The sequence below is a fragment of the Archocentrus centrarchus genome, chromosome 17, assembly GCF_007364275.1.
Source record: "Archocentrus centrarchus isolate MPI-CPG fArcCen1 chromosome 17, fArcCen1, whole genome shotgun sequence".
NCBI lineage: Eukaryota > Metazoa > Chordata > Actinopteri > Cichliformes > Cichlidae > Archocentrus > Archocentrus centrarchus.
The window spans coordinates 6109576-6134585 of NC_044362.1; the positions used below are offsets into that span (position 1 = coordinate 6109576).

The window sequence follows — 25010 nt, forward strand, 5'->3', positions numbered from 1 at the left end:
CCCCGGGACATTACTCAAAAGCTATCTTAATGTTCATCTGCATACGGGAGGAAACAGTGGGAAAGAATTTCAGTGGGTGTTTTGATTAAACTGACAAACTTTGGAAGAGAGCCAGAGCATGCATGTGTGTGTGTGTGTGTGTGTGTGTAGGTTCCCCTTCAGTGATCAATACCTCAGATTTGATCTTGTTGTCTCCAAAGCAGAGGTGCTGGAGGTAAGCAGCAGCATTGGATTGGACTGATGGGAACTGATGCTGCAACATCTGGATCACCTCTGGCAGTTCTGGATCCCTCCAGCCAAACTCCCTACAGAGTGACACACACAGAGAGAGAGAAAATATAGTATGCTTTGATGAATGCAGAGATAGAGGTGTGTGTGTAGCTTGTGGTTATGTGTGTGTGTGTGTGTGTGTGTGTGTAGCTGAACCTGTTAGCTTGCCTCCCTGCTGTGACCCTGATTTAAAATGCTTACCGGAGAAGGAAGAAAGGCAGAGAGAGACAGAGGAGCATAAACTGAGGTTGGAATAAATCAAAAGGAAAAAAAAAAAAAGAAAGACACATTAAATAAACACAGATTTATGTTCTGTTTGAATGAGCCACAAATGCTGTTTATCCAGAGTCACGTTATTCTGCATAAACATAAAAAAAGATGTGTGTCATTAGGTGAATGTTTAGAAGAGAGAATTCCCTAAAGTCCTGCCAGTTTGGGTTTTGGGCATCCGTACCTGCTGAATGATTTGACCTTTACCACAACATGTAAGCCACATAAATGTCAGGCATAAATGAAAGGCTCATCCCGGTTATGCAAAGGATAGCTAATGAGTAAATATGAGATCATTCGCGTATGAATATAAAATTGTAATCATTTTTAAAGGTAAAAAAAAGTGTTTGTGTGCAGGCTCTATTATTTCTGTCAACATATTCTTCAGTGTGTCACAAAAACCTTTTCCACACATGAGCATGGATTTACTCTTTATTCTGTAGTTTCATGGTTAAAAGTCTAGGCCTGGAAAACAGGAGAAATCTAAATGCTAAATTATTAAATGCAATTCTGTACTTTCAACTTTATGCTTACAGTAGAGCCAAATGGCAAAGATAGTTTTGGTCCATAAGGAAATTAACAGTTTGGTGTTAAGAAGCCCATGAACCCCCCCTTCCCCCCCCTCCTCTCCGACTTAGGAAGCCATCTGCAATATCCGGACACCGTGGTTGTGGAATTATCTGACAAATCATTTATCTTCCTGTGAGATACGGACCGTCCAAGAAGTCTGTACAGTTTATGGCTGCAGCACTAGCTGATGATTTAACCACGATCCTTCTTATCCAAAAATGAGAACTTCTGGCTCAAAAGAACCAACGTGCCACCTGACAAAAGTTCTAAAATATGTTCTCCTTTCCGTTTTCATTAGAACGAGTGCTTGATGCGTAGACTGTGTATTGTGTATGGTGAAACTAAAGCTATAACTAAGACTTAAGGTTTGGATGTACAGTATGTTGTTTGACTCGCTTCATATTTAGGACATATTTTTTTCTTTCAGACACAATCATTTATTATATATAATTATTTATTTGCTTGTTTGCTCTCTGGCCAACTCTGATCGGATCAGCTGGTTGTTGTGTTTATGGCATTCCAAACACATGTTGAGTGTCTTCTGGTGGACCAACTATATAACATCAGCACTCAAAACATGGTTGAAAGATGTCTTCTTAACTCTTTAAATTTTTATTCAGCAGCCGTTATTACTAAATCAAACAGATTAGCTAATTGCTAATATCAGGCGATAAATCACCTGGGCTCTACTTTCTTTGTCTAGATACGGAAAAATGTGGGGGAAAAAAAGGAAATTTAAAGGAAAGTGTTATGGTTTGCTCTTTTTATTTTCCAAAAACTTAACCTTGTCCGATAAGTCCCTGGATTTGCAGGCTGTGTGCTACAATTCAAAATACATGCATGTATAAATGTTCATGGGAGTTACTGTGATTTTCTGGTCACTGTTTAACTCAACGCTTCAGTGTGGCTGCAAATAAAGGAGTTACAGAAGCTAGCAACTGCATTTAACGTCCATGGTTTCTCCCTCCTCCAGCATCCAGGCGCTCACTAACAGCCAATCAAGGCCGGGCACTGTTTGCTCTATAAAATCCATTTCAGTGAATGGAGTTGGCAAACTCATTGCGGCGAATGTGATGCATTTTTCTGGCTGCCCATCGCGCTGGATCAATATACATCTTATCTTATGAACTCCAATCGCACTGTCTAATCAACACAGTCAAACATTCAGTGATTTATCATGAAGCACACACAGGGATACAAAATCAGCAGCAAAACAAATGTAGATGTTACGCGCAGGAATTTATTCAAAAAGTGAACTCATTGCTTCTAAAGTAAAGTGACAGTCTACCTTTTATTTAATGCATCTTCTCCAGGTAAAACAGAGAAGCAAGTCATGAATCAAATAAACATTAACTCTGAAACAGTCCAGTTTTCTTATATAAAACAGAAATTGTTGTAAAGTGTCCACAATGAGCAATTCTTTAGCTACTGTAAGAGCTTCTTCCTGCTGTGGTAATAAGTATCTACTTCAACTTTCCCCAGCTGCCCTGGTTTTAGCGTCCAGCGAGTGATCGTGCCTAAAAGGTATGCTTAAGGCATACACACACACACAAACATACACACATAGAAACACAATAAGCTCACTAACACTACACATGCATGATGCATGTGAGGGTGCGTGCATGAACATAGAAAAACAGATTAACGTGATAAAGATGTGATGTGAAAGAATAAAGCCATGGTGAGGGAATCGGAGAATGGGATGGAGGGTGGAGAGGGAGGCGGGGCTTATTGATGTAGGCCAACAAAAGTATCAAATTTCCTTGACAGCAGCGGTTTCTTCGGACCAAACTAAGGCAGACACCCTTCCTTTTGGGGGGGGGGGGGGGGCAAACTTTTATTCCCACAGTGTGATTTAATTTTCGTGGGATGTGGAAGGAGGAGCCAGTGCTTCCTGGATACTAATTTCTACCATCATCTTTCACCATATGCTCTGCTGCTTTTGGTAAATAGTCCACCTGCTGTTCCTGCTTTTAAATCTGCACCTTTCTACACTTTGATTTGAAGGTTTCTGACAGTCGTGAGGAGTTTAAGGCTGCATGCAGAAACCTGTTTCTCTTTGATGTATCTTTTTCTGGCTGCAGCAACAACCCAACATCCCCGTGGAGATCATTTCAGTTCTGGCTAATCTAACGTAAACACATGTGCACAAAAACACTCGCAGGCTTCCGCACACGTGCGCGTATCGCCGGGTGCCGTAGGTCAGCATGCAGCTTAGGGCGGCATTATTTAATACGCGCAATGCAGCGCACACGTACACACACTCATTGGCTTGCATGCACACACAACCATCAAAGGCAGGGGAGAAGAGCCAGGATTAGAAAGCTTTTGTCTCGAAGTTTCATAACGGGCCAATGGGATAAACCCAGTGTTTGAAAAACTGGGAAAATAGAGAGAGAATCATTTCAAAGGTTATTTGTTTTCCCTCTTTAAATTCCAACAGTTTTCCCTCTTGCGTTTAACTCAATCGCCTGAATGGCTTTCTGTTTCTTCTACGGCCTCACTCCACACACATAATGCTGCTGTTATTAATATACAGTGGCAATAAATACGATTAAAGATGGCATAACCTTGAGTGGGTCACCTTCTGGGTTAACTGGCTGATAAGACAGCCTACACTCAGGCTGATGGAGCTGTCCTGTGTGTGTGTGTTTATGTCTTTATGGGGCGGTGGGACACCGGTGATAACGTGAAGATCGTTCTTCACATCAGACGGCTTCAACGAGTCATGTAAACTGATCAACTGGCAAAAAACAAAAACAATGATGTAACGGCAATTTATTATAGATAGGTTTAGAGGGCTGAGGTGTAACTACATGAGTAGATTTATTGTAAATGTGTTGCAACATATTTCTGTTTAACAGGATAAAAAGAATACATCATACTTTACAACATCACATTTATACGACAACTATATTTCTGGCTGACTTTACCTGTTCCCTCCTTACTTAGTTTTAAGTGTGGATCCAGTATGGAGGCTTTTCTCACTTCTTTCTGTGTGTCTTCTGTTATCCTGCTTGTCACCTGAAATTTCTTAAATCCATAATAATTGTGAACAGAATCGGTATCAAAAGGCAGCGCTGGTGGAGTCCAACACCTACAAGAAACAAGTTTGACTTATTGCCGGCAATGTGTGCCAAGCTCTCGCAGTTGAACAGGGACTGAATGGCTCATAACAACGGGCCAGAGACCCCATACTCCTGCAAGCACCCCCACAGGATACCCTGAGGGACGCGGTTGAATGCCTTCTCCAAGTCCACAAAACACATGTAGACTGGATGGGCAAACTCCCACGCACACACGAATATCCGTTAGAGGATAAAGAGCTGGTCCATCAACCGGGATGAAAACTGCATTGTTCCTTCTGGATCTGAGGTTTGACTAACAGATAGACTCTCCTTTCCAGCACCCCGGGAAAGACCTTCCCAGAGGAGACTAAAGAGTGTGACATCCCCCCTATAGTTGGAGCACACCCTCTGGTCCCCCTTCTTGAAGATGGGAACCACCACCCCAGTCTGCCAGCCCCAGATCTCCACACAACGCTGCAGAGGTGTGTCAACAAAGACAGCCTTACAACATCCAGAGCCTTCAAGATCTGAGGGCCAACCCTCATCCACCCCAGGAGGCATGCCACCAAGGAGGCCTACATCCTGCAAAATCTAAAAAATAATGCATTTAAGATCCTGTGTCTAAACAAATTAGCATATAGCTGTTCCTGTTTGCAATGCACCTATGCATATATAAGCTTCACTGATTTATTTGGAAACTTAAGAACATGTTTTTTTTCCTCAGGCAAGTTCTGGATTTATAGGGAACATCTTTTTATGTAATATCTAAGAGGATTTCTTGTCTATTATTTTTTATATGAAATAATAATGTCCTCATAAAAATACTGTCATGCTCAATCTAAAAATAGAGCTTTGCCAGTGTGCGAGTGGACTCAGTTGTGACTCCAGAAACAAGTGCAGATTGTGATGCAAATTGCAAAAATTGGGTGTTTTAATTGCCTTAAGGTGCTAACTTCCTGGCATGGACCCATTACTTTTAGTGCTTTCCCGGATGCAGAAATAAACAGGTTTAATTTAAAAAAAAAATCATTTTAGTGACAATGCGAGCTATTCAATATCCAATGGGACGCTTTTATGCAATAAGCCACACAAGAGGTCCGTCAGCACTGAATTTACTTGTGCATCAGTGGCCACAGAATAAACAGCACCTGAAGGCCAGAGCGGCACTCTACAGTGGATCTTTCTCATCCTGTGACCTCTCAACTCCAACATCTTCTTTCGAGTTTCTGTCTTACATGAACTTCCGTCCTAAAGTCCAGGTAGAGAGAATAGACATGCCACTACTGACACACACACATATGCCGCGCTTCCATTAGTACCTACTCAGCGCGGCTCGACTCGAATCGGCGCAGTTTGTAGGCATTTCCATTAGTACCTGGTACCAGGTCCTTTTTTAGTACCCACTCAGCCGGGGTTCCAAGTGATCCGAGGCGATCCGAAAATGTGACGTGGAAGAACAGCACGCCACTGATTGGCCAGAGAGTGTCGTCACTAGCTGAGTCATGAGAGCGACTCCTTCACCAGAATCAACCGCACCATTATTAAAACCGACAGCAAGAAAATGGAGGCACACAAAGCACGGGTTGAATGCCTAGACTGACGGTTTGCAGCAGTAATTTTGCAGCAAGAGAGCCATATGAAACACACACAGCATACATATTTTAATACTTAATGATAATAACCTTCATTCATTAAAAAAACTGTACGGGGGACTTGCGCATGATGACAATAGTAAACTGGCCTTAGCTATGTTAGCTTGCCTCTGTCTCATCCATTGTTGTGTTGTGTTTTGAGTCGCATACAAATTACATCAAGAGACTACTGCCTGCGTTGCCATATCAGCTCCACCCACATTGAGGTGGTCCTCAATTGCAATAGAAACAAAACAAGACCGTGGCGAGTCGAGTCAACCCGAGCTGAGTAGGTACTAATGGAAATGCGGCAATCCACGCACGCACACACACACGCACGCACGCACACACACACACACACGTGACACTTTATATATGTGGCACAATAAACACTTGTCATTTAAATGAGGGGTCAAAGTTCAATGGGTGTCAGAATATGTGACACACATACAAACAAACAAGAAACTACTGTGTGCATAAATTTTGAGATAAAGTATTTTGGCCAGAAATATACACACACACTCTTTGACAATCTCCATGGGTGAAAACTGAGGCCATTAAGGGTGTGGTTGCTTTGACTGGCTGGTGTGCTGACACGGGGAGCTGTAATTGGTAGTTGTCTACTAGGCCTCACTTTCACTAATTCAAGTCACTGAAGCGGACGTCTCTGCTGCGTTTCAGCTGCTGGAGCGCTTTGGAGCATTTTAATTGGACTTATCTGACAAATAATGTGATTTGCTACCTGGCACAGCACGTCCAAGAATTATTTTATTAGTCTGTTACTGAGCACTAATTAGAAGGTATCTGTGTCGAGTTTATGGCTGCAGCTTGCTTGAGCTTGCTACTGTTAGCTGATAATTTGATAATTTAGCACTTCATGCTCCTATTCATGCTCCTCTATCTCAAATCAATAAGTGAAGAAATAATAATAACAATTACAACAACAAAAAAAGTCTTTGGCCAAAATGCTAAGGCTGAATCCAAAACTGTGAGATGATGTCACAGTGGCTTTGTCCAGCTTTCACATGCAGTCTGTGAACTAGCATGGAGTTCATTACTAGGAGGGTGGCTGCTTCACCTCATCTAATTCAGGTCTCTGAACTGAACACCACTTGGCGTGTTTCACAACATTTTTAATGCACCTGACACATAAAAGGATTTGTATCAACAGCCAAGAATTCTGTGCACCGGTTTTGTTGAGTGAAATTCAAGCATTTTCTTCTGCATGTTAGCACTAATTAGTGGGTATCTGTGTAAGGCTCCAAAATGAGGGTTCAAAAACCAAAGATTAGGGGTGATGTCTATTTTATAAACAGTCTATGAGGCGTGTGTGTCCTGCACAACACAACAATCCTACATGTTCTTAAAGGTTTTTGTGGAATAAAATCTTCTGAAGCAACCTGACACTAAAATAATCTACCTGCAGCTGAACTGAGACTGGAGTCTGTCTCGTGTCCTGTGTTCTTTCTGCCCCAGAAAGCTATACTATAATGGTTCATTCATTCACTAACTTTAGCCCAGAGCTGTACAAGTTTTTACTTTCTCTTTCTTTCATTCTGTGTGTGTGTGTGTGTGTGTGTGTGTGTGTGTGTGTGTGTGTGTGTGTGTGTGTGTGTGTGTGTGTGTGTGTGTGTGTGTGTGTGTGTGTGTGTGTGTGTGTTTCTTCCTAAAAGCGAACACAAGAGAATATGGTGCTCCCAGTCCCAAACACTGTGTGACAACATCACAGCAGGGTGAGCAAACAGTACTGAGCCATCTGTGAACTTCGGGCTAAAGTGTTCACGCAGGGAATGTTTGCACTGTTTTAATGTTGGAGTTAAGAAAAGAATATAGAACATATTTGGAAACGAACGCTCGAGTGGAAGACGAGGAAATTCTGCTGGAACTGTAAACTGCAGTGTACGAAGAGTATCACACAAATATTTTACAGGATATCATGGCAATGAGTGAATTCAAAAGTAGGGTGTGGTAAATATTTTATAATATCCCCTATAAGAAGTTTAGCCAGGAAACTTTAAATCAGTTTATACTTTATGTAAATACTTTATGCAGATGCCTTTAACAGCATATCCCTAGAAATTCCCAGGTAAGAGAAAATCCTGTAATATTTAACAGCTAATCTAAAAAAAAATGTTATATTGGTTAAATAGCAGAATTAAAAATGTGGACTAAATTCTGTATTATTAATGCTCTAACCCAATTACATTGAAAGAACTTAGATAACGAGCACTCCTGCCTTATATCAATAATTAAGTTATTTACTGCAAGCACTATGCATAGCAAATCCAAATGTGACTGAATAATGAGGAAACAAAAAGAGTCCTGAGTGGTGTCTGGGGGTCTTCCTATTAAGCTACATTTGACCCAGCAGATTCCACAAATCAAAGGACTGGGTGATGCAGAGCCTAAAAGACAAAACCTCCTGTCCCTGCTCACAAAGCATGGCGTTTTAATTTAGAGCAACCTGCACACACAGCATAGAGGACTTCTTCAAATGGCAGCATCTTTAAAGGGATCTGGTGAGCCTTCGGACCCAAGTGGAACTGATTCAAGTCTAGTTTTGATCTGCAGTGCAGCAGCCACTATGTAGAAGTCTGGTGAAAGGCATCAAAAGGATATTTGTGATCCAAATGTCACCTGTTTGTTCCCCCATATTCTTCCTTTATGCTGCAGACACTGATGTGCTTCCTTGAACTAAACCAGTTTTTTTGCCCTGCAGATGATCCACGCTTACCAAGTCAGAACTGAGAAGAAAAACACATTCGAGGCCAAACTGAGAGAAAAGAAGAAGAAGAAGAAGTGCTCTTATTTCAGAGTGTGGTATATAGTGAGAAATTTCCTCTCATTAAATGTGCATATATATATATATCTGTGCGCCTGCATCTGCGTGCATGTGACTCACTCCCGAGAGGCTAACATTTCATTTGGCGACTCAGTGGACTGGGACAAAGTACTGACGAACCAACAATCCCCTCTTTGTTCCTAGCCATCCAGGTGGGCTATCTTGCATTGCCACTTGCTTAGGTATGTGCGTGAGTGTGTGCGACTCGGTGTGTGATCATGTCACCCACAGCCTAAACATTTACACCACAATACGAGATGCCAGGCTGCAGGCAACCCGACAATTAAACTCAGTAAATAAATAAGCTATCTATGAATTATGTATTCAGAAAGCAGGGTGAGGCGCTGTGATGTGAGGGCTGCAGGCAGATGATGCTATATCGGGCTGAAAGGATTTCCTGTGAGTCAGGATTTTTGAGGAATAGAGTGATTTGAAACCAGTGAGTGAACTATGCGATTTGTGTCGGTATGTTTGTGTGTGCGCTCCTACTGAGGATTGTCAGTGGGGGAAATGGAGATTCGTCTTGATGACTCAACCCCCGAAAGACAAACAGAAATACAGACAGACGCAGGGAGCGACAGGTAGAAACCTGCAGAGTAAACTGATAGAAAAATAAGAAAGGAGGAAAACAATAAAGAGAATTTGAAATACACCGACAACAGTGCTGATTCACTGCATTAATTTTTCAGCGGGGCATCTCACAACTTCAGGCGGCTGATTAACAACAAAACATGACAGTGTATTTATAGAAAACCAGAATTCAAAGGCACAAACTCCAGTGTTGTACTGGTTTGCACTGCAGAACAAACTGTTGTGGGTGCAGGTCTTAGGACGGTAACAGATTAAACATGGACAACACTGGTTAAACAGTCAGTGATGACATTTGTCTCCTCTTTAAAGCAATAAATGTCATCTGTTCTTTATGAAGGAGCATACAGTGGTGATGGGATTGTGTACTTTACAGGTATGTAGTGCATTAGCTGTGTGTCTCAGACTAATCTAGTATGGTAAATGGACCGGTTCTTATATAGGGCTTTTCTACTCTACCTGAGCACTCACAGCACTTTATACAACATGTCTTGATTCACCCCCATGCATACAGACAAATTTTTCTACACCTAAGCGGTTTCTGTCTTACATTCACGCTCCAATGAACACATCAGAGAGCAACTCGGGGGAACAGCCAGGAATTGAACCACCAACTTTCCGATTGGTAGGTGACCTGTTCTACATTCTGAGCCACAGTCACCCCAAAAGGAGTCAAGTATTAAATGCCCGCTTTTGTGAAAGTTATGATCCTCTGTTTTGTTGAATCCAAACTGTATATAAGAGATGGATGTTCATTGTATCATCACCCATAAAGTCCCATTGTTAAGCCTCAGGCTGAGCATTTTCATCATCACCATCTTAGTTTTTTGAAGGCAGACATGACAAATGAGGAGTGGATCTGGCCCTACTGGTGGATTTCAACGGTGATGGTGGGCAAAGACAGTGTGACCTGGAGGGATGTTATTGGGAGGAACAGCCTGAACCCGAACAGTGTTTTGTTGTTGGACTTCTGTACAAACCACAGTTTGTTCATAATTAACACCATGTTCGAACATAAGGGCACGAGGCACCAGGCCACCCTAGGCTGAAGCTTGATGATTGATTTTGTAATTGTATCGTCAGAGCTGTGGCCATATGTTCTGGACACTGGGGTGAAGAGAGGAGCAGAGCTGTCAACTCATCACTGGTGATGAGTCAGGGAGAATGATGGACAAGTCTGGCAAACCTAAAGGGATAGTGAGGGTGCACTGGGAGTGTTGCAAGCAGCTGTGGGAGGAGTTCGGTGAGGGCATGGAGTAAAAACCTTTGATTGACCTTGAAGCGATTCTGGCAAATCATCAGATGACTCAGGATGGGGAAATAGCTTCCTGTCCACACTGTTTATAGTGAGGATGGGACTCTGCTGACCTCAACTGAGGATATAAGGCTGACACACCTTCTGTGGTGGAAGTGAGGTCTTATCTTTTAATTACTGTAGTCTTAGTTCTAATATCTCTGTATATTTGCAATTTGTATACTTGTATATTGTCTTATAGTTTTTATACTTATTTTTTTCTGTAAGCACGAAGTACCGCAGCAATTTCCTAATGCTGTGAACCTGTTCACCCATATGGCAATAAAAACCTTCTGATTCTGATTCTGATTCTGGGCATGGTCTGTGGTGGATGAAATTCACCCTGAGTTTCTCAAGGCTCTGGATATTTTAAAGGTTTCATGGCTGACACGAATCTGCAACTCTGCGTGGAAGTCAGGGACAGTGCCTCTGGATTGGTAGACCAGGGTGGTGGTTCCTGTCTTTAAGAAAGGGGCACCACAGAGTGTGTGCCAACTTTAGGGGGATCATGATCCACAGCCTACAAGGGAAGCTCTATGCCAAGGTGCTGTAGAACCGTTGCCAGAGCTCGGTCCAAATTGTCTGTAACAAGTCAGAATTGTTTTTGGTAGGTGTTGGACTCTGCCAGGGCTGCCTTTGTCACTGATTCAGTTTATAATTTTTATGGACAGAATGGCTTCACTGAGCAGTGACCTCCAGCTCGCACTGGAGTGATTTATAGCAGTGTGAAGCAGATGGGATGTGAATTAGCACCTCAAAGTCCAAGACCATAGTCCTCAGTGTCCACTCCAAGTGGAGGAGTTTAAGTATATCTCGGGGTCTTGTTCACAAGTGAGGGGAGAGTGGAACGGGAGATTGACAGACACTTTAGCGCTGCTTCAGCAGTGATGTGGACTCAGCGGCGGGGGCAGCGGTCTGTACAGATTGCTGCCCCTGAGTTGATCCATCATGACGCACTGACTCTGAACATAACCTGCCCTGCACCAGGTTATGTGCTGAGCATAAGTTACCATGGTGATGTGCTAATGTAAAAAAAAAAAAAAAAAGAGAGAGACATCTTTGTGACACTGATAACTCTGATGTTCCCCTGCTAATCAATTAGCACCTTTGTAGTACACTACTCAGGCTGCTGCTCAGCACAGTGCTAAGGTAACCAGAACACTGCAATAGTTGGGAGGTATTTGTGTCTGTATGATGCACCCATACAACTGGATTCACCTTGGTAACCAGCCTATTAAGTTAACGGTCCACTCGCTGCTCCAAATATGGAAACATGTAACTTCAGCCAAAAAAAGACGATCGGTGAAGGCCAAAACAACCAAATTAAGGCTAATTTGTATCCATCCTTTATACATCATGTACGGTTGTAGTGAAATGTATTGTTCTATCTGATGAATGTGTTTTTAGTGGCACATTTTCACACACACAAATATAATCCTTAACTACAAACCCACATTATACATTAAAGCAGCTTTAAATTAAATCTGTGTGCGCTTGTTTATGTGTGGGTGACCCCACTTTGGTCTCAGCACGAGAAAAGGAGTGAATTGATGGGAAAAAAAATAGAATTAAAACCAAGGCAGGGAGAAAATTAGAGAAAGTGTGTGTGTGTGTTACGCAGATACTGTTTTTGTGCGTGACGGTGTGATGGCATGGCTGACTGACCGGCCTACTGAGGCTGGACAAGATGAACTGAAAGGTCAGGAGATGTCAGGCAAAGCTGAAAAACACATACGAGCACACGCCGTCCATCTTAACCGTGTGACTGAGTATGGATCAGAGAGTCTGAGTGTGCTTGAGAGCATGAAATAAAATGAGGTACTTTTATGATCGGGTCAGATCCTGTCTCGCACAAATCTGTCTTCGTGTTAGTGTGAATGTTTCCATAAATTACCAGAAGCCTGAGGGAGGAAGTGCGTTGGAGTACAGAAGATGCTGTCTCCACAGTAAAATATCTTGATTTGCCAGATTGTGCCGGTGTATGGCTTGACAAATCAGCTAAATGACATTCGTTTGAATCTTCTAGAGTATAAAGGTTCCTTTAATGAGCCAGCTGTTGACAGTGGAAATGACCTTGCATTCCCTCGCCTATGTTGATACAGACAGAATCAGTGCAATACATTATTTTATCTCGTATTCGTTTCCACATAAATTCAATTTCCATACCTTCATAAAATCACATTTTTACATTCCTGAAGCTGACTTTGTAGAAGACGAGCCGAGCAAGTATTAACTCTGAAAACTATGATGAAAAATCTTAATGATGACTTTATACATCATGTAAAGAAAGATGTTTTCACAGGAGTGTGTGCAGTCCTGTGAAATACTAAGTACACCCCATGATTCAGTAACTTGTAGGACCACCTTTAACACCAATAACCAAGTCAGTGTTTTCTGTATGATTTTATCAGCCTCTCATATTGCTGTGGAGGAGGTTTGTGGGCATTTGTTTATGGACAGTATTTCCATCAATTTAAGGGCCTGGACTTTGACTAGGCCACTGCATCACTTTGATTATTGAATGCTTTGAGTCATTCTGCTGTAGATTTACTGCTGTGCTTGTGATCATTGACCCAAATTAAGCCAAACTTTAGATGTCACACAGATGGCCTCACATTTGACTCTAGAATACTTTGGTGCACAGAGGAGTTCACGGTCGACTCATTGACTGCAGGCTGCCCAGGTCCTATGACTGCAAACCCAACCAAATCATCTCCTCTCCACAACAGTGCTGTTTGTGTATGAAGTTCTTGTGTTAACATGTTCATGTGTTTGGCGTTGGCCAAACATGGTGCTGTGTATTATGGCCAAACCTCCTCTTTGGTCTCGTCAGTCCAAAGGAGACTGTTCCAGAAGTGGTGTGTTCAGGTGCAACTAAGCTATGCTGCGCTGTTGTTTTAGAGAGGAGAGGCTTTCTACTGGCAACCCTTCCAAACAAGCCTTACTTATACCAGCAAACTGCCAAACCCTCCATTTTTATAGTGGTGTGCACACTTGCTGATGATGAGTTAATTAAGTGCATTTGATAAGCAGCCTCACCCTCTTAATGGAAGCAGTAAGGGTGTACTTATAGTTTTTCACAGAACTACATAAACAGTTAAGTTTGTGAAAACTTTCTTTTTCACGTGACTGATTTGTGTGTCCCCACCAGCACTGTTAGCTAACGTTACATCACTCAATAACAGTGCTTTTAGTTAAAAGTATTGTTAGCTAATATTTGGTCCTTTATAGTATCATTTGCTAATGTTGCGCTTCTGTGAGCATCATGAACTAGCATCACATTAGCATATTTTATGTATCATCTTAACGCGCCAATAACAATAACAATATAAACTTTAGGCTACAGTCCCACATGCCGACACAACATGAGGACAACACTGTTCTTGTGTTTAAGTTTGACAACAAAGCCAACAACACAAAGAAAAGTTTAAAACGAGCACAGAAAGACTTTAAAGCGACTGCCACAGCGATTCTACATTACAGACATATACAGGTAAAAATGAAGCTACAATGATGCAAACCTGCCTGCTCATCACTGCCTCTGTTACCTGCTGAAGATCAGCCTCTGGCTGCTGGGGCCAGGGTCAGCATGCACTCAGCTTTAACATCACTCTGGGTTCTTCGCTAGCTTTGTCTTAGCGTGCTGTCTGTGCAGATGCTTGCAAAGAGCTGAAGATGTGTTAGCAGTATAATGCAGTTCTGCAAGTTGCACGTTACCATCATGCGCTTGTCTTTTTGTGCGATAAAAGTAAACACAATGTCCGTATCTCCTCTACTCAAAAGTTGTAGACCGCTCTGCCGTCTTCCTTCTCCCTGCATACTAACTCACATCAGCGCGCAGAAAAAAAAAAAGGAATGTGGATTTTTTTTTTCCCCTTCTTCTGTTCTACAATAATATTATGTCCCTACCAGTAGTGTTAGATATTTCCCTAACAGAGACATACAGCTATCAGTAACTGTGGTAAATAGATTCATGTCTATCATGGCCTCACTTTGTGTTTTTATGTTTAAAAAACTTGAAGCTTCCAAAGTTTCAAAACAAAGGAATGCCATTTAATTTAAACTGGTAAACTGTGTGAAAAAGTAATTGCCCCCTAAACCTAATAACTGGTTGTGCCACTCTTGGCAGCAAGAACTGCAGTGAAGCATTTGCAGTAACTGGGAATGTGTCTTTCACATGACTGTAGAGGAATTTTGTCCCCCTCCTTTAATTCAGCCACATTGGAGGGTTTGGAGCACGAAGGGCTTGTTTAAGGTCACGCCAAAACCTCTCAATTGGATTTAAGTCCGGACTTTGACTCGACCACTCCAACACCATTCAGAGGTGGACTTGCTGTTGTGTTTTGGATCATTGTCCTGTTTCATAAAGCCAAGTGTGCTTGAGCTTCAGGGCACGAGCTGATGGCTGGACATTCTCCTTCAGGATTTTCTGGTAGAGACGGCAAGTTGTCCAGGTCCTGAAGCAGCAAATCAGCCCCAGACCATCACACTCTACCACCACCATGTTTGACTGTTGGTATGATCTTTTTATGAAATGCTGTGTTAGTTTTATGCCAGATGTAACAGGATTCAAACCTTCCAAAAAATTAATGTTTTGTCAAAATATTTAAATCAAGAGGGGGGTCATCAAGATGTTTTTTTTACCAAATGTGAGACGACTCTTTGTGGTTTTTTGGTCACCAGCAGTTTTCTCCTTGGAACTCTCCCACCGCCGTTTTCACCAAGTCTCTTTTTTATTTTTGAATCATGAACTCTGACCTCAACTGAGTCAAATAAGGCCTGCAGTTCTTTACATGTTGATCTGGGTTCTTTTTGTGACCTCCTGGATGAATTGTTGATACGCTCTTGGAGTAATTTTGGTAGGCAGGTTCACCACAGTTCCAAGTCTTCTGCATGTGTGGATAACAGCTGGAGTCCCAAAGCCTTAGAATTGGTTTTATAACCCTTTCCAGACTGATAGATGTCAGTGACTTTGTTTCTCAGCTGCTTCTTGAGCTGCTTCTTAAGCTTCTTTAGAGCGTGGCATGATGTGCTGCTTATTGAGATCTTTTAGCCGGCTTCACTTTGTCAGACAGTTTGCCTTTAATTGACTTTAAGTGATTTCTTGATTCAACAAGTCTGGCAGTAATCAGGTGTGGCTAGTAAAATGGAATTCAGCTTTCCAAAAAATACAGTTAACCACAGTTATTTCATGATTTAAGGAGGCATATTTGCCACACTTGAAACATGCAAGTGTGACAAATATGCCAAAAAATAAGAAATCAGGAAGGGGGGAAATACTTTTTCACAGCACTGTATAAACATCACCGCTGCAACTTTTGAGTTCACCTTAGAGTGAGATTTGTGTCACTGGGTTCACTTCATATCATACCAACAGAATATTTCTGCTATATATTTGTGCAACATGTGCATTTAAGCAAGAAACTTGTGCTTATGTGCAGCCAGCAATGGTCACTGACCCTGTCTCATTTTCAGTAGCAGGTTATTGTTGCGTGTTTTTATTTTTTTATTTCATTTTGTTACAGTGTTCATCATAAAACAATAACCCTACTAACCTGTCGATTCGTCTCCTACAGTATATGCAGTAAATAAAGGGTAGTGTAGCTCAGTGGGCTAGCCCTGCCAATTTGAATTCTTCATAAATGATTTTCCAAGTGCAGCATTAAGCTCTTGTATAGTTATTGGCAATAATGGCCTGATTGGAATTGAACAGGAAGCCACTGGTGTCTCGCATTCTTAATAGTGAGCTCATGTTATCTCAGCCAGCATTGTTAGCTAATTTTCCATATCTGGCCAGTATGTTAGTTTATGAAATCAGGTTCTTAGGTGAAAAAAAGAAGTAATTTATTAAATGCATCCACAGCCCACTTTAAAATTAGACACATGGGAAAATGAAAGTGCTTGGACAAATCACAAACCCACACAGGCTATCAGTGATATTTATGAGTGCTATGTTGGTGATGTGATATAAAGTTAATGTTAATAGTGTTTTTTGCCTTTTGGGTGAACTAAGTGCAAGATTAATGGCGGCTGTTTACAGTAAAGAAAAGTTCTATATTTAGGCAAACAGATCTGTTTATTTCTGGAGATGAGAAGATCAATACCATTAAAACAAAATTCCAAAACAGGTGCCAAAACAAACACCGGGCAAGCCACATGAATCCAGCTGAGACAAAGCGAGTTCAGAGATGACTCAGACAGACGGACAATGGAGACAAATGAATGGCCGAATAAGCTAACAGGTAGATAAATGGATGGAGGTATGGATGGTGGGATGAAAAGCCGAAGGAGAGAATGAGAAATATTGACAATGTAAAAAAACAGAGGCTCTGCTAGCCAAATTCCTACAAGTTGCAAGCAAAGCAATCAATATTTGGATAGTTATTTCAATTTGTTGTCTTTCTTCTCTCATGTTATGCGATGATATGATTAAACCCTGGTCTTATCTCCAATTTAGAATCCAAATAACACTAAAAATAGGTGATGCCTGCTTAATACAGCACTAAATGGGTGACAATACAAACGTGAAATGTTGTCATGCTGCCATTAACATTAACATCTGCTTCTGATAGTGGTGCCATATAGAGAGGATGGAAGGATTCAGTGGATGAAACAAAGGTAAGATAGATAGACAGAATGTACATATGTATAAATAAATAGTTGGATTACTTTGTCATTCTTTGCTCGGCTTGATTTTGATTCCACACAAGGAATTCGGGGTCGTACCTATCGAGGGGGGACAGGCAGAGAGAAACAAGAGAGAGGTATATATGTTGGCTGTCTGGCAACAAATTATTCAATAACTGTTATGATAGTGATAATTAGTCAATAGAAATCAATATGTAGCCAGTAGACTCATCTTTCTCTCTCAACATTTTGTTATCAGGCAATAGAGGAGGTGGGCAGGGTGGAGAACATGCACTTGGAGCAGGTGGTGGGGAGATGGCAAGTATGTCAGGTAAAGAGAGGGTCTGAGGACAGAACAAACAAGGTAAGCCCTTGTTGCTCTCATGAGCTCAGCTAATTGTGGTTGCATAAATATAACTTTAGAGTTTAAGTAAGTTCTGCGTGGCCTGTTGGTCAGCTTATCTGCCGAATGATGCCAGAATCATCCAGTGCACATGAATGAGTTTGTAACCTATTTTAGTTCTGTTATACTGTAAGTGACAGACTTTGTCTCAGACAAGCAGGACTGATAACACATTAGGTAAAAAAGTGAGAAATGACAAGTAATGTCTGTTACGTGTAGACCGACTATATTTAGTTACTTTTAAATCAGATGTTACTCACAGGTCACCATGTTAGCTTGTGGCAGTGCTACATGCTACATGTTTATTTTTCATTAAATTGGTGCTTTCTAGAAAATATGCAACTAATTATCTTATTGAAAGTAATCAAAAGTTGTTTTTTTTTTAATCTTCATTATGACTCACACGTGCATACTAGTGCATTTAAAAAACTGAATATTGTGAGAAACTGTATTCTTTTTTTAGAATTTAATTCAAAATGGTACATTTTCATATTATATATTATTTGTGTATATTCATTACACAAAGAGCAATATTTCAGTCTTTCAGCCTTTTTTTGCCTTCATTTTGATGACTGTGGCTTAATGCTCATGAAAATCAGAAGGCCAGAATCTGAAATTATTAAATATTTCCAAAGATGAATCAAAAATAAGGATTTACAATACAGAAATGTCAAACTTCTGAAAAGTATCTGTATTTATACACTCAATACTTGGTTGTGGCTCCTTTATCATGAATTACTGCATCGGTGTGGCTTGTGGCACTGCTGAGGTGCTGCTGAAGCTCACGTTGCTTTGATAGTGGCCTTCAGCTCATCCGTAGCATCTCCATAAAGCTTGTCAACAGACAAAGCATGAAGTGCTCCAAAATCTCCTTGTAGATGCCTATGTTGACTCCAAACTTCATAAAACACAGTGGACCATTAACACCGGTAGATGACACGCCACCCAAGATCATCACAAACTGAGGAAACTTCCCATTGGACTTCAAAAACCTTAGATTCTGTGTCTCGCCACGCTTTCTTCAGACTCTAGGACCTTGACTGGTCTACAGTTCAGTACTTTTTCAGTGCAGCCCAGGTAAGACACTTCCAACGTTGTCTCTGGTTCAGGAGTGGATCGATATTAGGAAAGTGACAGCTGTAACTCCTTCTCTGAAGATGTCTTTGCATGTTGGCTCGATGCACTGAAACCAGCCTCAGTCCACTGCATGTGAAGTTCTCCCAAGTTCTTGAATCAGCTTTTCTTGACAATCCTGTCAAGGCTGCGGTCATCCCTGTTGCTTGTATACCTTTTCCTACCACACTTTTCCCTCTCAGTCAGCTTTCCATTACAGCACTTCGGTACAGCACTCTGAACAGCCGGACTTTTCAGCAGTGACCTTCTGTGGTTTACCCTGTTTGTGGAGGCTGGAACTGTCTAGTCAGCGGTCTTCCTCATGATTGTGGTTGTGTGTACTGAACTAGACTGAGATATACACAGTATTTATACTGTCTGAATAGTAATTTACCCAAGCTCAAAATATAAAAAAACCTAAAAATGTGAGATATCGAATTTCTGGTTTTCATGAGCTATAAGCTGCAATGATCAAACTAAAACAAAAAGGATTGAAATATTTTACTTTATCAATATATAATATAGTAAAGTTGACCTATTTGAAATACATTTTTTCCCACAATATTCACATTTTTTGAGATGCACTAGTAGGTGCATACGCTGCATGCTAGCAGAACATGTAGGAACAATCCAGTGTTAATGACTGTGCTGTTTACACTCATAGGTTGTGCTGACCAATGGGCCAAACTCCCAGATCCTAGTCAATATTTATCTCACTGTCAATGAATCCCACACAAAAGACAAAAAAACCCCACTAAAATTGTGCTCCTATACATCTCTGCTTTAGCCACAACCTGATAGCTCATCCCTATGTGTGATTGACTGCTGTTAACCAGAACCTGTTAAAAAGCTCAGTAAGCCTGTGGGGATATTGTCTTTCATGACTTAGGCACTGCATTGGGTACTCTCTTTCAGTGCTCTAAATACTTCAACTAGCTATTAATAGGCCACAACAAATGCTGTTTGCTAAAAGCTACATTCCCCATCTGCTTTAAGAAAAATAGTGAGCCTCATTGTGTTTCATCTTGAAAGAAGATTTGAATGTCTTCAATGTGTTCAGCTGCTTAGAGAGTCATACAAAATGTAGGGAAGTCAGGAAGTACTTAGGGATGGACAAACAAATAGTTCTAGTCTTTTTGAGTGGGATTTGTTGACAGTAAGAAAGATGTAGCATAATGCCAGACTTATCCTTTAACATACTTTTCCAAACATTTCCTCAGAAGCGGAGCAGCAAGCTGGTGAAACTGGAGGATAAAAAAATGCTCCTGTGTAATTATAATCCTGGGGGACCCTCCCTTTAACAAGCTCCTATAGCTTTAGATGCTGCTAGCGCTGACGCTGAGTGCGCATGTTGTGAGCGTAAAGCGAAATGCCATGCATCACAGGTCTGTCCTTTAAATGTAGCGGTGCAGATGTGCTGAAGGTACACAACAATGATGCCGGAGCTAAAGAGTGACCAAACAAATGATGTGAGTGTGATGCGCATAGAGAAATAAACACTTGAACAATGGGTGAAGATAAGAGCAATGGCAACAACAGCAAGAGACCTAATGACATAAAAAAAATACTTATGAGTTTCTAATTTTTACAATAAGCAATTCAGCATAAAGTGAGCTCCTCATTAGCTATATCAAATCTTTTTTTTTTTTTTTGGGGTGGGGGGGGGGGGGGTATCTGCTGCTTATACCTGAGCTAAAATATCACAAACAGACAGTTTGGCTTTAATTAGGATACTTCTATCTTTGACAGCTAGTCTGTGCAGCCATTAGTGAGAAAGAAGAGGCTAAGAAAGAAAAAAAAAATCCAAGACAGAATTGGAATAGTATTTCAAACTTCATTTTAACTAGGACAAAAGAGTGATAAAAACAGCCATTATGCTGTCTCTGTATGTGTCTCTGACTCTTTTTTATCTGTCACTCTCTCTCTCTCTGGCATCCACACTCATACAGAGATATCTCCAAGCAGACTTCATGCAGACTTTCCGCATTAACTGCGTCTACCTGCTGCACAGAACGTGACTGATTGCCGCTGACAGAGAGGCACTCCGCTCCTAACAGCAACAGCAAATTTTGAAATTGGACCTAGAGGTGTGCGCGCAGGCATTCATACAACAGTGTGAACACGCCCCAACACCAGGCAAACCAGAGAGGACAGTGAAAGATGTGAGGTGATGTGTGCCTCATACTAAAGCCCAGATTCAGCCAGCCGTTTTCTGCACTCCACTGTCAGATCCTGACAGTCAATTATCTGTTGAGGTGCTGCAAACTGTGGGTGTCGCCATGTCACACTTTCAACTCTGACACCCTTCTGCTGCTTTCGATCAAACGGTATTAAAGCTTAATGTTTACCAGGTTACTGATATTATGGGTATTTTCTTTAATAATTCATGTTTTATTTGGTGAATCTGGCCCTCAGTAAGTTTGGTGAAAAGTGGAAAGGGAGCAAAACGAGGGGTTTCATTAACAAGCCACAGCTGATTCCTAACTGAAAATATCTGTCTTTTCTCACCTTGGATCCTTCTGGATGCTGTCCACTGATGGAGATCGGCCCAACGCCGCCTCCGGGGGGAGGGCTGGGCCCGACTTGCTGTAAGGCGACTCGGTTGACGGACAGAATTGCAGAGTGCGGTACGGATTGGCGTAGTCAGCTGCCCCACCTCCTGTGGCGAAGCTGCCTCTCTGGAAGGTGGAGGCGGCACTCTGGCTTCCCGTTCGCTGTAAGGGGATTGGGTCGACACCGGGGGAAGGTGGGGCTAAAGTGGAAAGAGGAGCGTAGGGACAGAGCAGATAATTGAGGACCTCTTGGTACAACTGGTTCACCACTGGGGTTTGATGTAGCCGAGGAGGGGGTGGGGAGCAGGGGATCACAACCAAACATGAGCACCAACACAAGGATTTACACACACACACACACACACACACACACACACACACACACACACACACACACACACACACACACACACACACAGGAGAAAGCAAGATGAGCACCAATGGAACAAGATGGCACAGAAAAAAATAAGTGGAAAGAAAAGAACAAAAAAAAGCAAAAGTCATTAAATGAATAAATAAAGCAAACTGAAATAATAAACTTACCAAATGATCTTACTTTCATTTGATAACAGATAAAAATAACAGAAAAACAGACATAAACATCAAACATGCAAGATACATGTGTAAAACATGCATGCACCAGACTTCCTTATACAGAAGCATAGCCAGGTTACCCCAGTCATTAAATTAGCATGCTACTGAATCCCAGGAACAATTGTGTTCTCATCCCAGGGTACAATACAGTGCTGCCTCGACCGCTACCTGTGGTCCACTATTATCTGCAGCAATATTGGCCACCAGGGGATAACACTCCCTTTTTAGAGAACCACACAAAGTCTGCCTTAGAAGGAGGAAGGGTGGTCGCATCCCATTGGGCCTTTTATTTGCACTTTGCTCTTTTTCAAAGTCTACTTGGTCAGATTAAGCAAAAAATCTGCTTGATTAGATTTAGGTGCTCAAGACTACTCGTTAAGGTTTTTAACGAGTAGTCAGGTATTTAACCCAAACGTGGTGGTTTGGGTTAAATACCTGTTATACTGATAACCTGCTTGTTGAAAATGCTGAGGTGGGAGTGACTAATGTCATAAATAACTTAACTTGCTTAATAAATAAGAACACCTTGTGTAAGAATGAGTCATGCCAACACTTTGACAAAATGGTACTGGCTGGCAGATGACAACAGGCTGAAAAACTTAGCTGTCCCCAGATTAAAATGAAAAATTAAATGGAAAACGATGTTCAAACATGGGGATTTTATCTGAGTACTCCGGTTTCCTCCCACAGTCCAAAGACATGCAGTTACTGGGCTTAGGTTAACTGGTGATTCTAAATTGCCCATAGGTGTTAATGTGAGTGTGAATGGTTGTCTGTCTCTCTGTGTTAGCCCTGTGAAAGACTGTCAGCCTGTCTAGGGTGTACCCTGAATCTTGCCCCATGGCAGCTATACTATAATAGCAGTAATAAAATTACATAAACCCACATTAATTAGCTTCTTAGCTGTCTTTACTTTTTCTGTAAGTTAAAAAATATGTTAGTTTTATATTAGCTAGCTTTAGAGGTTGGCTCTGGGCAGAGCCAGGCTAGCTGTTTCCTAGTCTTTCTAGTACATCCATCAATTCTCTTCTTCTTATCCCTCTTATTATTCAGGGGCACAGGGGAGCTGGAGCCTATCCCAGCTGTCAAGGGGCAAGAGGGTACACCCTGTACAGGTCGCCAGCCTGTTGCAGGGCCAACACAGATGCCACGTTTCCATTAGTACTGTACCTACTCAGCGCGGCTCAACTCGACTCAGCACGGTTTGGTACCAGACCTTTTTTAGTACCCACCCAGCTGGGGTTCCAAGTGATCAGAGGTGATCTGAAAATGTGACGTGGAAGAACAGCATGCCACTGATTGGCCAGGGAGTATCGTCACTAGCTGAGTCATGAGAGCAACTCCACCACAATCAACCACGCCATTTGTAAAACAGCAAAAAAATGGAGTCACACAAAGCACTGGGATGCTCGGTTGAATGCCTAGACAGACAGTTTGCAGCTGTAGTTTTGAAACAAGAGAGCTATCTGAAATGTGCACACAGCATACATATTTTAACCCTATACTGCTGGGCGATCACCAGTGAAGTACCCATTATCTGCCCCTACTAGCCGTGAACAGCTAGTTAACACTGGGCGCTGAGGTGGTTTATCAAAGGAACTTTGATTTACCCTAATAATGTGACTGTTTGTCCGATCGGGAAACTTCAAACGGTTTCTGAAAGCTGAGAAACGGCACTTCACACTCAACACAGGGTTACTGTGGTATTTGTTGCCAGACGTATGCGAACGGCGGCACTTTTGAATTCAAAAGTCAATTAGGACATGTTTGGCAATATGGGGTAATAAGATTTAAGATAGTGTTTATTTGTCACATGCACAGTTATACACAGTACAATGCACAGTGAAATGTATTTTGTACCTGCAACCATATATACACACACATATAAATAAGAAGAATAAAAATAAAAAAAAGTAATTCACACTATACACTATACTCTATATACTATACACTATACACACTTTTATAAATTATAATATTTACATTGTGCAATAATGGTCCAGTTAGGGCTCAGAGTTGAGCAGACGGATGGCTTGTGGGTAAAAACTCTTCTTCAACCTTTCAGTCTTAGTCCTCAGGCAGCGGTAACGCCGGCCTGATGGGAGCAGGGAGAAGAGAGTGTCCGGGGTGGCTGGGCTGTTTTAGGATCTTCATGGCCCTCAGCCTGCACTGCTTGGTGTAAATGTCCTGCAGGGTGGGGAGGGTGGTTCTGATGGTCCGTTCAGCTGAACGAACCACCCTTTTTAGGGCCATGAAGTCCTGCTTGGTGCAGTTTCCCATCCAGGTGGTGATGCTCCCACGCATGATGCTCTCGATGGTGCAGGTGTAAAAGTTCCTGAGCACCTTGAGTGGGAGCTTGAAGTCTCTCAGCCGCCCGAGGAGGTAGAGACGCTGTCTGGCCTTCTTCACAGTGATGTTTATGTGATGAGTCCAGGACAGGTCCCGTGAGATGGTTACTCCCAGGTATTTGAAAGTGTCCACTCTTTCCACCTCAGCACCACTGATGACAAGTGGATGGTAGTCCCTCTGCTGCTTCCTGCTGAAGTCCACGATCAGTTCCTTTGTTTTGCTGACGTTGAGCAGGAGGTGGTTCTCCTGGCACCAGTTCTCCAGGCGGGAGACCTCTCTCCTGTAGGCTGTCTCCTCATTGTGAGAGATTAGTCCCACAACAGCAGTGTCGTCAGCAAACTTGACGATGACGTTGGACTCTGACGTGGCCTCGCAGTCATGGGTGTACAGTGAGTACAGCAGAGGGCTGAGCACACAGCCTTGGGGGGATCCAGTGTTGAGGGTGAGGGAGGATGAGGTGAGGTGACCCACTCGTACCACCTGTGGTCTGCTGGTCAGGAAGCTGTGAACCCACCTGCACAGGGATGGGCCCAGGCACAGGTCCAGCAGCTTAGAGACCAGCCTGGAGGGAACTATGGTGTTGAATGCTGAGCTGTAATCTACAAACAGCACTCTCACATAGTTCCCCTTACCAGTGTCTATGTGTGAAAGGGTCTTGTGGAGGAGGAAGGATATGGCGTCATCTGTGGATCTGTCTGGCCGGTATGCAAACTGTAGTGGGTCGAGGGTGGTCGGCAGTGAGGAGGTGATGAATGTCTTGATGAGTCTCTCAAAACACTTCATCACCACAGAGGTGAGTGCTATGGGCCTGAAGTCATTGGGGCTGCTGGGGTGTGGTT

The 25010-nt window shown here is 42.2% G+C and overlaps 1 protein-coding gene across 5 annotated transcripts in view; it reads right to left on the bottom strand.

Annotated features, from left to right (window-relative positions):
• Window positions 1–25010, bottom strand: part of ctnnd2b (catenin (cadherin-associated protein), delta 2b) — a 194722-nt gene that overhangs the window by 50845 nt on the left and 118867 nt on the right. For 3 of the 5 annotated variants that reach the window (XM_030752045.1, XM_030752042.1, XM_030752041.1), the window contains exons 11-12: window positions 21185–21428; window positions 173–305 (exon numbers count right to left, since the gene is read on the bottom strand). In XM_030752045.1, coding sequence (XP_030607905.1) covers window positions 173–305; window positions 21185–21428 — 377 coding nt within the window. Of the gene's footprint in view, window positions 1–172; window positions 306–17202; window positions 17260–21184; window positions 21429–25010 lie in introns of all 5 variants that reach the window. The other 2 variants (XM_030752044.1, XM_030752043.1) reach the window with 1 other exon arrangement.